General features: G+C 49.5%; 1 protein-coding gene across 2 annotated transcripts in view; it reads right to left on the bottom strand.

Moving 5' to 3' along the window:
* Positions 1-12,536, bottom strand: part of SLC45A4 (solute carrier family 45 member 4) — a 75,457-nt gene that overhangs the window by 19,164 nt on the left and 43,757 nt on the right. For both annotated transcript variants that reach the window (XM_060243183.1, XM_060243182.1), the window contains exons 3-6: positions 10,101-10,289; positions 5,119-5,298; positions 2,234-3,309; positions 521-620 (exon numbers count right to left, since the gene is read on the bottom strand). In XM_060243183.1, the coding sequence (XP_060099166.1) occupies positions 521-620; positions 2,234-3,309; positions 5,119-5,298; positions 10,101-10,289 (1,545 nt within the window). The remainder of the gene's footprint in view (positions 1-520; positions 621-2,233; positions 3,310-5,118; positions 5,299-10,100; positions 10,290-12,536) is intronic.

Here is a 12,536-nt window from a genome sequence, read left to right as displayed (position 1 = left end):
TTCGCCCAGGAGCTGCACGTGGAGGAGCGGGGAATCAAACCTGGTTCTCCCCGATTAGAGGCATCTCCTGATCCCTGCTGGGTTGTCTAGGAACGTTTACTACGTGAGCGTTGTGTTTTTTCAGCCCCGAGCCACACAAGTGGCTTTTGTTGGAGGAATAAGGGGAGGTCGTTCTTGCCGATCCTGGGTTTTGGGCTAGCCACGTGTTTAGAAAGCTCTCCCTCTGCTGCCCCTCACCCCAATTTTACACTGTGCTAGTCAGAGCTCTTTTTGTAGAAAAAGCCCAGCGGGAACTCATTTGCACATTAGGCCACATCCCCTGACATCACCATTGCTTCGCACAGGGCTTTTTGTGGGGAAACTCCAAAAGGAACTTATTTGCATATTAGGCCACACCCTCTGACACCAAGCCAGCCGGAACTGCGTTCCTGCTAAAAAAAAAAAAGCCCTGGAGTTAGCCATGCGCGGCCTTCTCTGATCTAGGATATGGATTTTTGCCTGCTGACACCGAATCTCTTACCTGAACACACGGCAGCAGTAGCGGCATAGATGACCAATCCCCAGCAGCCCATCTGGACGCCAGCATTGTAGTCATGCAGCGCGGTAGAATTGGAAGGAGCCTGTGGGAAAACAAGACGTGTTTTCTAGAAAGTGACATCAGCTTCAGCGCAACCGTGTATAAGCCGCGGTTGACCGCAACGGCCTGCATAGTCCCCCCCCATGCCTAAATAACCTTTACACCTCGTTACCCCAAAGACGATCCCCCCTCCCCCCCCATCACAGTGCATCGGGCAAATGACTATTAACAAGCTTGTGCTTAACTGCAGCAATTCATCTACTTATAGTAATGACACTCGAGTTGCGTCAAGTTGCCACAGACAAGCGAATGCATAAAAGGAGAAGGGAGCAGTGTTCTGTCTAAGCGGAGTTAGCGTGTTAGATTTTTTAACCTCCAGCTCACACATTTTTCTCTTGGCTCAAGGAGGGAGGGCCCCAGAGCACACTGATCGATGCAGGAGCTCACCACCTGAATGCCAGCAGCTCACAAAGTAGAATTTTTGCTCACAAGACCCTGCAGCTTAGAGGGAACACTGGAAGGGAGCAGACCCCATTTGTGACCCCTGCAGCCTCCATGCCCATAAGATGGCAAAAAAACCCTGACCAAACTGGCCTGGAGCAAAATTGCCGACTGACCCCAAAGTGGCGATCAGCATTTCTCTGGGTGTGTAAGAAAGGCCCATGAGAATTAAGCGCCTCCTGCCTTCCCTCTTCTGATCTGCCCAAGTCCACAGAATCAGTGTTGCTGTCAGGTGGCCATCCAGCCTCTGCTTACAAACCTCCAAAGAAGGAGAGCCCACCACCTCCCCAGGAGGAAGCCTGTTCCACTGAGGAACTGCTCTGTCAGGAGGCTCTTTCTAATGTTTAGCCAAAAACTCTTTCAGCCCCGTTGGTTTGGGTCCAGCTTTCTAGGGCAACAGAAAACAACTCTGCACCATTCTCTATATCACGGATCCCCAACCACCGGTTCGTGGCCTGCTAGCAACTGGGCCACGGAGCAAGGCATTAGTGCCATGCCACCCCCACCCTCCTGGGACCCAGGTGGACGAAAGTGGCAGCGCAGCCTCGCTCCGAAGCTGCCTCCCCTTGCATCAGCTGATCAGTGGGGGTCTTAAAATGAGAGCAGGAGGCAGATTGGCCTTCTGCCCCCTGGCTACTTAGTGGGAAAGCGGCAGAAACACCCGCAGTTTCCCCCCCATTTAAAGACCCCCATGGGGGTAGGGACGGGGCGCAGGTGGGAGGGGCAACCTGGGATAGCAAAAAGAAGAATTGCAGATTTATACCCCACCCTTCTCCCTGAATCAGAGACTTAGAGCGGCTTACAATCTCCTGTGTCTTCTCCCCCCACAACAGACACCCGGTGAGATAGGTGGGGCTGAGAGGGCTCTCCCAGCAGCTGCCCTTTCAAGAACAACCTCTGCCAGAGTTATGGCTGACCCAAGGCCATTCCAGCAGGTGCAAGTGAAGGAGTGGGGAATCAAACCCGGGTTCTCCCAGATAACAGTGCAAACCCCAGCGCTGCCCCCCGCCCCCCCAGTCTGTGGAAAAATGGTCTTCCCCCAAACCGGTCCCTTGTGCCAAAAAGGTTGGGAGCCGCTGCTCTATATGACAGCCCTCCAAGTACTTGGTGCCCTTGACCCATTTTTGCCACTGGTAGCCCAAGCTTTGTGCTCACCTTGGGGTCACCGTGGAAGATGACCTGCCCCATGAAGTCAGTATAGAACACAGCTTCGGCTATGATGGAAAACCAGGTGAGGAGGTGGCAGAGGCAAAGCCGCAGCAGCTCCTTGGGCATCTTCAGCATGGAGAGCCACAGGAGCTGGACGGTGGTCTCCGTCTCCCCTTCTTCGCTCTCTGTGTCCCCGCTGGAGTTGGTGGCGCCGCTCTGGTTCCGGTGCCTGTACCTCTGCCGCTGCCTCTTCTGCATGTCGTAGATGTCATTCATGCTCCGGGAGGACTTGATCAAGACGATGGCGTTGGCTCTCCGGAAGCGGTAGCGGTGGGTGCCGATTTTCCCGTAGTAGGAGAAGGTATACGAGGGCTGGCGGTAGAACATGTGCCTCCGCCGGCGCATGGAGTTCGAAGTGCTCGACTGCTTCATGCCGATCCGAGCGTGTCCGTTCAGGAGGTCTTTTGGTAGGGAGCCGTTGCCGTTGGGGACTTTGGCTTCGTTCAAGTGATTATCAAGTAACATCTCTTCTTCCTTCTCGTTTTCCCTGAGGAAAGCAGACAGGCGGTTGAATTTAGACTTCATCAATTCCTGGCTGGTGCTGCGGGGGGTGTTCGGGTAGGAGGCGTCCTGAAAAATGGAGGGCTCGATATCGTGGAGGAAAAGCAGCTCGGATTCGATTTCCAAAGTGGCGTCCGGCATGTGCAGGACGGAATCGCTCTTGCTCCGCACTATGTCCACCTCGAGGAACTCCATGTTGAGGTCTTGCTCCGACTGGACCTCATCTGGGAACATGGAGTTCCCGTAGGGGTCTTCCTCGCTGATGACGTTCAGTCGATTCAGAGGCGGGAGGCTGCCGCTCAGTTTGACGCTGGAAAGAGTGTCTGCTTCGTCATCGATTCTGTCCTGCTGAGGGTTGTACTGCTCCTCTTCGATGCTGAAAAGGTGGAGGACAACCGAGACGGAGAAAATAATGGCGGCAAAAAAGAAGAGCACTTGCTCTTGAGATTTGAAGATGTCTCCTAAGAAGGTCTGCGTCCAATCTAGGCCACCCAACATGTAGCCAATGGCTCCTCCAAGACCTCGGGGGAAAGGACAAAAAAAAAAATCAGATAGTTTTTTTGCTTTGTGGAAAGGTTTGTAACAATTTAAAGGGATGAGATGGTAGACCTCCCCTTTAAGAAGCTATATGTGGCAGTTACACAAAATACAAACAAACCTTTTCTCCAGTTATGTACTACAAACAAACCCTAAACCACTGCTGCATGCTCTCTACAAACAAACTTAGGATTCTGTGTTCAGTGCAACTGCATATTCCAAGAAAAAAAAATACTAGATCAGGGTGGCCAAACTTGCTTAATGTAAGAGCCACATAGAATAAACATCAGATGTTTGAGGGCTGCAAGACATGAACAAATATTACACACATGTCTTTATTAAAACTCTTAATACTCTCTTTGCACAGCAAGATAAAACACATTTTACAACACTATCATACTAGGAGACTTGTTTAAAAAAACAAAAAGCTGGGAATAACAGTCCCCATAAAACCAGCATAGGGAAAGGTTAGGGAATTACTTTTTTGGCACCACTGGGAGACAAAAACACCCATGTATACCATTTCTCTTTGCCTTGACACCAAGCTTAGTAAATACAGCTCCTGCAAGAGCTATGAAACTAAGAGGGAACCCTATGCGTCCCTCTTTAATTCTGTCTCTCCTACCAGTGGCTCTCTCAGCTCTCACGCTCTCTTTCTCCACTCTAGGTCTCTGTGGAGGAGGAGAAGAGCTAGCTATCCAGGCTATTTCTCTCTCCTTCCCCGCTTCACACATGGTGGAAATAGTCACCTACCTATGGGTCAGCAGTTAGGCTGACTGAGGTCCTGATGCTAAACAAGCTTAACTGAGAGTAAGCCTGCATTAAATTCCTCCTCAGCTTCCGGGAGCAGTACAACCTGTGGCTCCTGAGCTGTTTGGCCACCCCTGCACTAGATTCAAGCCCAGTTGCACCTTGAGGGAATAACAAGATTTTTGGGATATACATTTTTGAGAGTCAAAACTCCAGCTTATACTCGAAAAAAGGAAAGGTCTCCTGTGCAAGCACCAGCCGTTTCCGACTCTGGGGTGACGTCGCATCACGTTTTCATTGCAGACTTTTTAACAGGGTGGTTTGCCATTGCCTTCTCCTGTCAGCTACACTTTCCCCCCAAGCAAGCTGGGTACTCATTTGACCGACCTCAGAAGAATGGAAGGCTGAGTCAACCTTGAACCCATTACCTGAAAACCCAGCTTCCACCGGAGATCGAACTCAGGTCGTGAGCAGAGCTTAGGCCTGCAGTACTGCAGCTTTAACACTCTGCGCCACGGGGCTCTTAATTCATTAAAACATGACTAATAATTAACATTGAAGTTCAAGTCAAGTCAGCCTTTATTGGCATAAATTGTCAATTCCTGGATTATATACTAATTTCAAATGACCTGCTGGCTGCTCGGCGAATAGTTTCTTATTTCAGTACATGCCGGGCTCTTGCCGCAGAAAGCGGGGGTAGGCACTAATTAGGGCCCCCCCCTCTGCCTACCACCAGGCCTACTCACCTTTCATCCCCTCCCACCCTTCCTCACGCTTCCCTCCTGCCTCTGTATCCCTCCCCCGTCTGCTTGCACGACCTCCCTTTGGCCACTGCTGCTTGCTCCTCCTGCCCCCCTTTCCCTGGTGCCACTGGGAAGGGGGTGCAACTGGGGCCTTGGTGGTAGGGTGGTTAGCACGTGAGCAGACGGGTTAGGGCCTGAGGAAATGGGCTCTTCCAGAAGCCCAGGCTGCTGCGCCTCCTCCGGGTATGCTGTTGCCGGCCCTATGTAGGTGTGTCTCCGGGGATGGGGAGAAGGATGTACCAGCCGAGAAAGCGTGGATGTTGAGCGCCATGTCCTGCTCTTCGCTGTCCACCACATCGAGCAAATAGGCTCGGATCGGTCCCTCCGTCGCATCGGCGCAGAAATCCAAGACCACCACCCCCAGCACGGTGAGGACTATGCCGATCGGCTGTTTGTCTGGTACGTCTCCAATGGCTAGACCTGGCAAAGAGGAAAGAATCTCGGTTACTTCACAAAAAAGGGGGGGGGGTAAGACTGGTCTCTTTAAGGGATCAAGGGGCCAGCATCGGCAGCCAGCAGCGCTCCTTAGTCTATCGAAATGGCTCTTTCAGCAGTGAGGCCCAGCGACTCCGATCTTGGCACAGAGAGCGTTTTGCATTTGGGAGACCTGCACTGATGGACAGGAGGCCAAAGTATGCTTGGGTGCCCCTGCCAAAGGCTAGTTACCATTCCCTTGGTTCTTTTCAACCCTGAAGAAAAGAAGGTGGGATTCGGAAAATAATCACCTATTGAAACACCAGCTTTGGCAAAAAGAAACCTGCATTGCTGAAATTGTACTGAGAAGTGAACAAAAAGAGCAGGAAAAAGGGAACCATCTTTCAGCCTTTCGGGGAGCAGCCGTTTCCCCATACCCCATCCCTGAAGAGGCCACGCCCCCGGCTACTTCTTTGTTTCTGCTTTAACTTGGCAATTGCATATCATTAGAACAAGATGTGTAAAACATATGAAGCTGCCTTCTACTGAATCAGACCCTCTTGTGTCCATCAAAGTCAGTCTTGTCTATTCAGTCTGGCAGCGGCTCTCCAGGGTCCCAAGCTGAGGTTTTTCACACCTACTTGCCTGGACCCTTTTTAGTTCGAGATGCCAGGAATTGAACCTGGGGCCTTCTGCTTACCAAGCAGATGCTTTACCACCGAGCCACTGTCCCTCTGGTTCTCTGCAGTCAAAGATTTCATTTAAAAACATTCTCTAGCCCCTTTCATTGTGGAGCTATAAGGGGAAAGGGGTGGGGACTTGTTTTTTTTTTTAAACATTCAAGCTGAGGAATTCAGCGAACCTGTTATGAACATTGTAATAACATTATGTTGCTATAAAGATACTTGGTTGCTGATTAAAAACCAATTCAAAAGCCCCTGGGAGAGGAAGGATGGCCACTGCTGGGTGTCTGGGACATGGAAATTGCACACAGAAGCGCCTGAGCCACCCGGTGCTATGTCAGCTCCCAGGTTTTAGCTAGCAATTCAAGTGTTGAATGACTGATTAATTAAGGAGATTAAACCTTACCAGGCTACAGAGAGAGAGAGAGAGAGAGTTTCCCGCTTCAATAATCTCTGGGAACTTTTTGCAGGTGTAGCGTTATGACAAACTGAGCACGTTCCGGCCCATACTGCAACAATGGCCCAAAGGGGGCGCAAATCCCTTTCTCCAGATTACAGCGTGACTCAAGCCGAATTTCCCGAAGAAGGTGAATTTCCGGCTTCAATTGTTCCTTACAGCACGGTTATTAGTAACAGCTTGGGAGCGAGAGAGATAAAGTCAGCTTTCCCTAGTGTAGCCGTCTGATAAAACAATTATTCAATCCTGCTGTGATCTTTTCTTTTCAGTGCACGCATTTTAAGAACAGAACAATCTTCGAATAATGCTGGAAACAGGATGTGGTTGGCTAGATATGCGTTAAAGGGAAATCGGAGCACAACAGGAAATATTTCCCTGTGAACAGGTTCCTACGGTTTTCCCATGCTGAGAGGCGGCTGCATTCGCTCCGGCAAATACTGTGCTGGCTGGCACGACGGTAAAGCAAAGGAAGGCTTGTAGAAGCAGCCGTGCTACATATGGCAGCACTTTGAGTTGGTGGTAGCTACAGTGCCCCCTAGTTGTGTGTGTTTCTGAGTTCTCCCTAGAGCCAAAACAGATGAGATGCAAGAGATCCATGTCCCATTAAACACCCATGATTGGCCATCTCGCCTTTATTGTCATCACTGAAGCAGCTGATGAGGCTCCAATCAGCAGCTATGTAGAGGGAAAGAGGGATTTAACCCTTTCACACACCCCAGAAGTATTTTCTTGATTTAAACCAGCGAGTTCCCTAATGTGGAGCCAGTGGAGCATGACGGCACCCACCAGTGCTTCCCTTGGTACATTCTCCAATGTCTAGACACTTTGTCAGTGTCTGGTTCCATTTTCCCTTTCCGGTTTTCCTTCCTCCCAAGAGTTGTAAAGAAAAGAAGATGACTGCAGATTTATACCTCTCCCTTCTCTCTGGATTAGTCTCAGAATGGCTTACAATCTCCTTTATCTTCTTCCCCCACAACAGACACCCTATGAGGTGGGTGGGGCTGAAAGAGCTCTCCCAGAAGCTGCCCTTTCAAGGACAGCTCTTTCAAGGTCATTCCAGCAGCTGCAAGTGGAGGAATGGGGAGGTAGGTGTTTTGCTTGGCTCCACCTTCTATGGCAACCATTTTTGGTTGGCTCTGCCTCTTGCGGAAGCCAGTTTCGGGGAAGTGCAGACTACTTCCCTCTCAAAATTCCAAATGTGCCAGCAAGCAATGTTCCCTCTAAGCTGTGGAGTCTTGTGAGCAAAAATTCTCCGTTGTGAGCTACTGGCATAAAAGTTGTGAGCTGCTGCTTGAATTAGTGCGGTCTGGGGTCATCCTTCCTGAGCTAAGACAAAAATGTGTGAGCTGGAGGCTAAAAATCTGAGAGCCAGCTCACGCTAACTCAGCTTAGAGGGAACACGGCCTGCAAGATCAAAAAGACCGCAGGCCCCTGAATTAAATCGATTTCTCAAAGATATTGGCTCTGTGACAGGGAAACACTCACATTATGGACAACAGGGGACGTAAGTACTGCCTTTTCTACCACCAAGACTAATACCAATGTTTAAAGGTAAAGGTAGTCCCCTGTGCAAGCACCAGTCGTTTCCGACTCTGGGGTGACGCTGCTTTCACAACGTTTTCACAGCAGACTTTTTACGGGATGGTTTGCCATTGCCTTCAACAGTCATCTATACTTTCCCCCCAGCAAGCTGGGGACTCATTTTACCGACCTCGGAAGGATGGAAGGTTGAGTCAAGCTGGAGCCAGCTACCTGAACCAGCTTCCGCTGGGATCGAACTCAGGTCGTGAGCAGAGGGCTCCGACTGCAGTACTGCAGCTTTACCACTGTGCGCCACAGGGCTGTTATACCAATGTTTAGCAGGGCGGAATTTGGAAAGTGGAATGGAAGAAGTCACACAACCTCCCCTCCCCCGGCTGCTTTCAAGTTAAAAAAAGAAAATCTTGGGACTGCAGTCACAAATCTCCTGAATGGCATATGTTTGAGCTCTGGCTACTCATCCTTCAGTTGAGCCGAGCTCAGACAAATGGAATAAAGCACAGGACAAAACGTGAAGGATGCTTTTGTTTCCTGGAAGGTGTCTGAGAAGCTGTCATCGGAGAACAATCTTTGCAAGATCTGTTGCTGACCGGGCACTCTGGAAAATTCACCAACGTAATCTGCTGTCCTGTAGGGTAAGAGCTGCGCTCCCTTCTAGTGTGTGTTTAAACTTTTTTTAAAAAAAAAGTGTCACAAAGGTAATCCAAGAATCTGTTGCAGAGAAATGGTGAAATATTTAGAGCAAGATCCCAGAACCAGTTGGATTAAAGCCATTCTAAAATGCCACCTCTGCAGGTTCTTAAAAAGTAGGTGTGATCTTCAGAAAAGGGGTGGGGGGAGAGTTTGAGATGCACCACCTGAGAGGTGCGTTTGTAACTGCCCAGCTTTATTTGGAGCTGTACGTCTGGCTGCAACCCACTAGTATTTGCAAGCAGACACGTTGAGGTGGGGCTGTGGCTCAGCGGAAGAGCCTCCGCTTGGCACGCAGAAGGTCCCAGAATCTCCAGTTAAAAGGACCAGGCAAGAGGTGTGATGTGGAAGACCTTTGCCTGAGACCTTGGAGAGCTGCGGCCAGTCAAAATGGGCAATACTGAATGAAGGACTAAGGGTCCGATTCTATATAAGGCAGCTTCATGTGTGTTTAACCTTGTTGGTATGGTTAAACTCCCCTCCCCCAATCCCGATCTGCCTCCCTCTCCCATGGCCACTCACCACTGTTCCCTCTAAACTGAGATAGTGTGAGTAAGCTCAGTTTTCTGTTAGTCTTTGGCTCACACATTTTTGTCTTAGCTCAGGAAAAATGTTTAGTAAGTAGCTCACAACTTTACTGCCAATAGCTCACAAAGCAGAATTTTTGTTTCCAAGGCTCCACAGCTTAGAGCAGGGGTGGCAAACTCATTTGTTACGAGGGCCAGATCTGATTCGAGACCTTGTCGGGCCGGGCCGTAGCAGAGACATAACTGGCTTCCGCAAGAGGCAGAGCCAACCAAGATTAAGTAGCAGAGACATAAACTTTTTAAAGGACACAGACAAACACAAACTAAAGATTTTTTTTTAAACCTTAAAATAAAACAAGCTTAAAACATTAGCAACTTGTTGGTCTTAAAGGTGCTTTCTTTGTATTTCTCCCATGGGATCTGGGGAACTGGGCCAAGGAAGCTCTGGCTCTTTCCTTCCTTCCCCAGGGGACCAGGAGGGGGAGGAGCCTCAACCAACGGAGAAAATCAAGGTTTTGCTCTGTAGCTCCTGTGTGATTGTGCAAGCCTTGCAAAGCAAGCTGAGATGCAGAAGGAAGCAAAAGAGAGGGAGAAGGAAGCAGACAAGAGTCAGTTGTTTGGGGGCCTGATAGGAGCCCTCCGGGGGCCTGATTTGGCCCTCAGGCCGCATGTTTCACACCCCTGGCTTAGAGGGAGTATTGCCACTCACAGGCATTATTTAAAAACAGCAACACAGAAGCGATCTAGTCACGGATGTCATGTCATCTCACCTCGTTTAGCCCTAAATGCGAATGCAGCCTAAAACTATAAAACAACAGCTGCTCGCCCTTAGCTTTCAAGGCAGCGTGGAGAGTTCTGAGATCCAAGCAAGCCCTCCTCCCCCCCCCCACCCCAACCTGGCCTGTCGTTTACCTATAACTGAGCCGTTTAAGAAAAGGGCAACGCCGAGGAGGACGCCGATGCAGAGGGCGAGGATAAAAGGCCGCCGGCGGCCCCAGCTGAGGGTGCAACGGTCACTAGCAGAGCCTATCAGAGGAGTGAAGATCAGGCCCAGGATCGGACTGAGGAACCACGTGAGGCTGTAGTACTGCTCAGGAAGACCTAGAAGAGAAAGGGAGGAAAGGGGAGGAGTTACTGGAGACACTTTGGCTGAGGTGCTCCCGTTCTTGAGTCTCAGCGCAACAGTCCGGAAAGCACGCAAGCTTGCTGTAACGTTTCCACCAAGTTCATCCTCCGCCAAAACCGAGTAAGCCACATTAGAATTACATCCAAAATAGATGACTGCCCAAAACCGAGTAAGCCACATTAGAATTGCATCCAAAATGGAGGGCTGCCCTAGCGGGCGGCCGTTCTGCCTCCAAAATTAAGGTGCGGAACTGTGCATTGCAATATTTAGCCATGCACTACATGTGATCATGGCACGGAGAACTGAACAGCCTTAACTTCCCTGGTTACGAACTGGTACTTGACAACTGCGGGGGAAAGTATTCCCAACAGATAAGGGCAATCACCGGAGAACCTATGAACCTATGAAGCTGCCTTATACTGAATCAGACTCTCGGTCCATCAAAGTCAGTATTGTCTGCTCAGACTGGCAGTGGCTCTCCAGGGTCTCAAGCTGAGGCTTTTCACACCTATTTGCCTGGGTCCAGCGTTCTTCCCTAGGAGAGGTGCACTTATCCAGCTAACAGCAGTGTGATAACCTTGCATGGATGTGCCAACCCAGATAACAGATTCCAGAAGGGCGATCAGGCTGTTTCAACCCGCCCCCCCCAAAACACCCCCCCCCAAAAAAAGGAACCTTCCTGCACTTTAAAGATTAATGGATTTATTCAGACAAGAGACTTTCAAGGACTAGAGCTTATTTTGTTAGATGAAGAAGAAGAAGAATTGTAGATTTATATCCTGCCCTTCTCCCTGAATCAGAGACTCAGAGCGGCCTACAATCTCCTATGTCTTCTCCCCCCACAACAGACACCCTGTGAGGTGAGTGGGCTTGAGAGGACTCTCACAGCAGCTGCCCTTTCAAGGACAACCTCTGCCAGAGCTATGGCTAACCCAAGGCCATTCCAGCATTCCAGCAGATGCTTCCAAGACACCAAGATATCTGATGACGGTAGCTTTGGTCCTCCCAAGCTTACATCCCCTACCCCCCAATCTTGTAGGCTTCCAAAGGTGCTACAGCTGTTCTATTGCAGACCCAACAAGATTCCCTTCTGAAACGATCTCCTAGACACCAGATTCAGAGGCACCTGAAATGGGCTCTTCTCTGAGGAAGTTCACGCCACAAGAAAATTCTTTGCCCTTAAGATGGTGCCAAGGTTCTTTTTGGTTGTACAGGTCACAGATTTAATAGCATACTTCAAACAACAGCACTGGAAGGAAAACAGGATATAAACATTTTAAGTAAACAAATGACTAGGCCAAAGAGAAGGCCCCCCACACACACATTGCACTTTTTTCTGGAAGGGGGGGATTTTTGTAGAGCTTGCAGAAGATCTCTTCCCTATAAATATTGGTTCAATGATCAATTGGTTTTCTTTGATCGATTGGTTCTCTTTTTGATATGGGACAAGTTCAGGGAGAGGACGATGATGATGATATTGGAGAAGATGATATTGGATTTATATCCCGCCCTATACTCTGAATCTCAGAGTCTCACAGCAGTCACAATCTCCTTTACCTCCCCCCCCCCCACACCAACAACAGAAACCCTGTGAGGTGGGTGGGGCTGAGAGGATTCTCACAGCAGCTGCCCTTTCAAGGACAACCTCTGCCAGAACTATGGCTGACCCAAGGCCATTCCAGCAGCTGCAAGTGGAGGAGTGGGGAATCAAACCCGGTTCTCCCAGATAAGAGTCCGCACACTTCACCACTACACCAAACTGGCTCTGTTCTGTTCTGGAGACATGCTCAACAAGCGCAGCTCAGGTTTCACAAGTTTCCTTTGAGGACATCATCCTCAGGCTGTTTCTGCAATGTGGTAGATTCAGATGTAGCGCATCGGACTAAAACAGCAGGACAAAGTCTGAGTTCAGGGGCACAGAGTTCTACACTGGGTACAAGCTTTTGTGCGCACGAACATGAAAACTTATACTTGGACTCAAACTTCGCTGGTCTTAAAGGTGCCACTGGATTCAAAACTTTGTTCCACAATCTGATCCTAAGGGATATTTCCCACATTTTGATTCTCAATCCACTGTCTTCTCTGATAGGGGTAGGTGTGAAATGTTTGGTGCAAAGAGAGTGACTGTGTCAAGGAAATAGATCCAGAGGAGTTAGCCACGTTAGTCTGTTGCTGCAAAAGAGTCTGGTAGCACCTTTAAGACTAATTTTATTAGTCTTAAT

The sequence above is a fragment of the Heteronotia binoei genome, chromosome 7 (assembly GCF_032191835.1).
Source record: "Heteronotia binoei isolate CCM8104 ecotype False Entrance Well chromosome 7, APGP_CSIRO_Hbin_v1, whole genome shotgun sequence".
In the NCBI taxonomy this organism is placed as follows: Eukaryota; Metazoa; Chordata; class Lepidosauria; order Squamata; family Gekkonidae; genus Heteronotia; species Heteronotia binoei.
The sequence above is the reverse complement of the archived record's forward strand: the minus strand, read 5'-3'. Positions and strand labels throughout refer to the sequence as shown.